Source organism: Octopus bimaculoides, chromosome 28 (assembly GCF_001194135.2).
Source record: "Octopus bimaculoides isolate UCB-OBI-ISO-001 chromosome 28, ASM119413v2, whole genome shotgun sequence".
In the NCBI taxonomy this organism is placed as follows: domain Eukaryota; kingdom Metazoa; phylum Mollusca; class Cephalopoda; order Octopoda; family Octopodidae; genus Octopus; species Octopus bimaculoides.
The window spans coordinates 13,199,869-13,203,202 of NC_069008.1; the positions used below are offsets into that span (position 1 = coordinate 13,199,869).

Below are 3,334 nucleotides of genomic sequence, written 5' to 3' on the forward strand. Positions count from 1 at the left end.
GTGTTGCTTATCACATGTAATGTGTTATCTCATTAAATGCATATTGAATGCTTAAAACTGCAAAAAACGTGTTGTTTTCTCTTTCTTTTTATCATTGAGGTGGTTGTGAGGTGTGCTAAAAATAACAGCTAAATAACGTTTTGGGCTAAATCTTTTAAGATCGTGCTATCGCATTAAATGAATATTGAATGCTTCAAACTACAAGAGACGTGTTGTTTCATCGTTTTCCGCGTGTAGAATACAAATATTGACAACACGTGCTATTTTCAGGATACTGACTACAAAATGTGCAGTCACGCACAAAATGCCAGCCTCCAGCTCCTGTAATGATTAATTTGTAATTTGTATCGCATTAAATTCATATTGAATGCTTAAAACTGCACGCATGTCATATGTGATCATTATCATGCCTATGTTCTGGAGTCGCACAAATTCGATGGGATGACAGGATCCAGCAAGCTGCAACACTACTTCAAGCTCCAGCGTCAGTTTTGACATGTTTTCTATGGCCGCATGTCCTTTCCAATGCACAACACGTTTTACAATGTACTGGATAAAAAAAGAAATGAAAAAATCTTTTCCCGTAAATTGCCGAAAAACATCGATAAATCAGCTAGCACCGTTTATTTCCTCGTTTACTTTTCTCCCGGGATTAAAGCCACAATAATAGTCAGCACTCTCTAGTGATTGGAGGTTCCTCCCATGAAATGAATGTTACTTCCGTTTTGCCAGCGGCAAATAATCTTTACTGCGGAGTATTGTTGCTTGGTGTTTCTCGTTGAGAGATTTAAAAATAATAAATTTTCTATTTTTTAGAAATATATCATTATTTATTTAGATTGTGTTAGCAATAACTAATTAAGATTGTTAATTAACCAAAAGAAGGAGATCCCTACTTCTCGTTATTTCACCTTGCTTTGTAAGTATCGTTTACATATTTTATTGAGTGTACCTACTTTAATATATCTTTCATTATTTCGTTTATGACGTCATTATGTGTCATTGGCAGAATCAATTATCATTACGGACATCGGAAATGCTTGTCGGCATTTTCTATCCGTTTTTGTTTTTGTTCTTTCTCACTAATTTCTATCTTCATTCAAACAACGTAATTAACCCAGTTTTCAGCAAATATATCTCACAGACTGTGTGGATTCCGAAATTCACTTTAGGGTTGAGTTCTTCTTGCTGGCATCATCGGCAGGTGTCTTCTATAGTCCTACGTTGACCAGTGCTTTGCGAGTTCATTTGGTAAACGGAAAATGTGTGAAAGCCCGTCGTGTTTGTCCCTACCAATTCTTGATCACTGGTGTTCGTTTGTTTACGTCCTTCTAACGGAGCTGTTCTGCCCGAATGACCGATGGAATAAGTACAAGACTTCAAAAGGGATACATAATTATTGGGAGTGATTTGTTCAACTAAACTCTTCATGGTGGTGCAGCAGCATGGTTGCAGCCCGATGACTGGAACAAGTAATTGATGAAAGATTAATTCATGTTTTCTTTTAATCTGTTCATATTTTTATCTTTTGTCTCTTGTTTGTTGCAGTCGTTGAACTACTGCCATGCTGGAGCACTGCCTTGAAACGTTTAATAAGTAAGAGTCAACCCCATTACTTATTTTTTTCTGAGCTGCTATTTATGTTATTAGTCTCTGCTGAATTATCTTACAGAGACGTAAACAAACCAACTCTTTGGATTGCTTCAGTAGTTTAGTAAATGTTTATTTCTATCATTTATCAGTTTAATTTTTACACTTGTGGTTTTACTGTTTAAGCATTTTCTATATCTTCAATTCTTCTTTCTCTATTGTTTCAGATTATCAAACATCACTGGAAGAAGTGTTTACCTCAGATATTTCATCATCATTTAACGTCCATTTTGCCATGCTGGTTAAAGGTTGGGCAGTTTGACGCGAACACAAGTGCTCCAGAAGTTGTGCCAAGCTCCACTGCCTATTATGGCCCAGGCTAATACCAATCACCTCACAGTGCAGTGTCTACTGGATGCTTTTTTGTAGCATGAGCACTGCTGAAAACACAAAGGACCTGCAAGACCTTTCAACTTAGTGGGTTAGATTACTGAGTGACAAAAAGTGAGACAGAAACAGGAGCAAGTGTTTGCTGTAAAGGTGAATACATGGCTTACTCATGTATATTCATGTATATATCATCAACATTTATTATCTTTTTAAAGACTAAATGTTTCATAGAACAGACATAAATGTTCTTTATACACATTTATGAAAGAAAAAAAAAAAAAAACTATTTCTTCTGAACCAAGTTTAATAGAGACATTTCTTTTCTTTACTGCTTCAAGATTTATGTAAAGGTTTTATATTTCTAAAGGGTTCAGAGAATCTTTGGATATTATCAAAGATTTCACCTGGTGGGAAAATAGCAGAATTTATTGAGTATGAAATACAAGAACAGAAAATTGCTGAATATTTTGATGAGTAAAGAAAAATGAATTGTGTGAGAAGAAACTTAAATGTAAAAAGCAGTTTAAAAATATTGGTTTTTCTAATGATATGAAGAAAGAATTAGGTAAACCATCATATCACTGTGATATCTGTGATAAATCATTCTCTAAGAAAGATAAAATGACAGCTCACAAATGCATTTGCATTGTTAAAAAACCACATGATTTTAATACCTGCAGTAAATCATTCTCTCCAAGTAATGATGATGATATAAGAGGAAAACCCTTTTCATTGTGATATCTATGGTAAATCATTCCCTGAAATTTATAAGTTGAATGTACACAAACGAAGTCATCCAGGAGAAAAACCATATTACTGTGCCTTCTGTAGTAAATCATTCTCTCAAAATAGTAACTTGGCTACACACAAACGTATTCATACTGGAGAAAATCCATATCACTGTGATATCTGTGGTAACTCATTCCCTGTAATTTATAAGTTGACTAGACACAGACGTATTCATACAGGGGAGGAACCATATGCCTGTAATATCTGTGGTAAATCATTCTCTCAAAATTTTAACTTGACTAGACACAAACATATTCATACAGGAGAAAGACCATATCGCTGTGATACCTGTGGTAAATCATTCTTTCAGAATTGTAACTTAACTAGACATAACCGTATTCATACAGGTGAAAAGCCATATCACTGTGATATCTGTGGTAAATCATTCTCTGATGGAGCTGGAATAAATATTCATAAGCGTATTCATACAGGAGAGAAACCATATTACTGTGATATTTGTGGTACATCATTCCCTCGAAGGGATAGTTTAATCAAGCATAAATTTATTCATACAGGAGAGAAACCATATCACTGTGATATTTGTGGTAAATCATTCCCTCGAAGT

The 3,334-nt window shown here is 34.7% G+C and overlaps 1 protein-coding gene and 1 long non-coding RNA gene across 2 annotated transcripts in view; both read left to right on the forward strand.

Annotated features, from left to right (window-relative positions):
- The first annotated feature begins 961 nt into the window (after positions 1-961).
- On the forward strand, positions 962-2,498 carry LOC128251173 (uncharacterized). Its single transcript, XR_008267006.1, has 2 exons — positions 962-1,596; positions 1,818-2,498. It is a non-coding gene; the product is annotated as an uncharacterized LOC128251173 (long non-coding RNA).
- Positions 2,499-2,529: 31 nt separating this feature from the next.
- The window catches only part of LOC128251089 (zinc finger protein 239-like), an 8,663-nt gene continuing 7,858 nt past the window's right edge, over positions 2,530-3,334 (forward strand). The window contains exons 1-2 of the mRNA XM_052977464.1: positions 2,530-2,659; positions 2,697-3,318. Coding sequence (XP_052833424.1) covers positions 2,530-2,659; positions 2,697-3,318 — 752 coding nt within the window. The remainder of the gene's footprint in view (positions 2,660-2,696; positions 3,319-3,334) is intronic.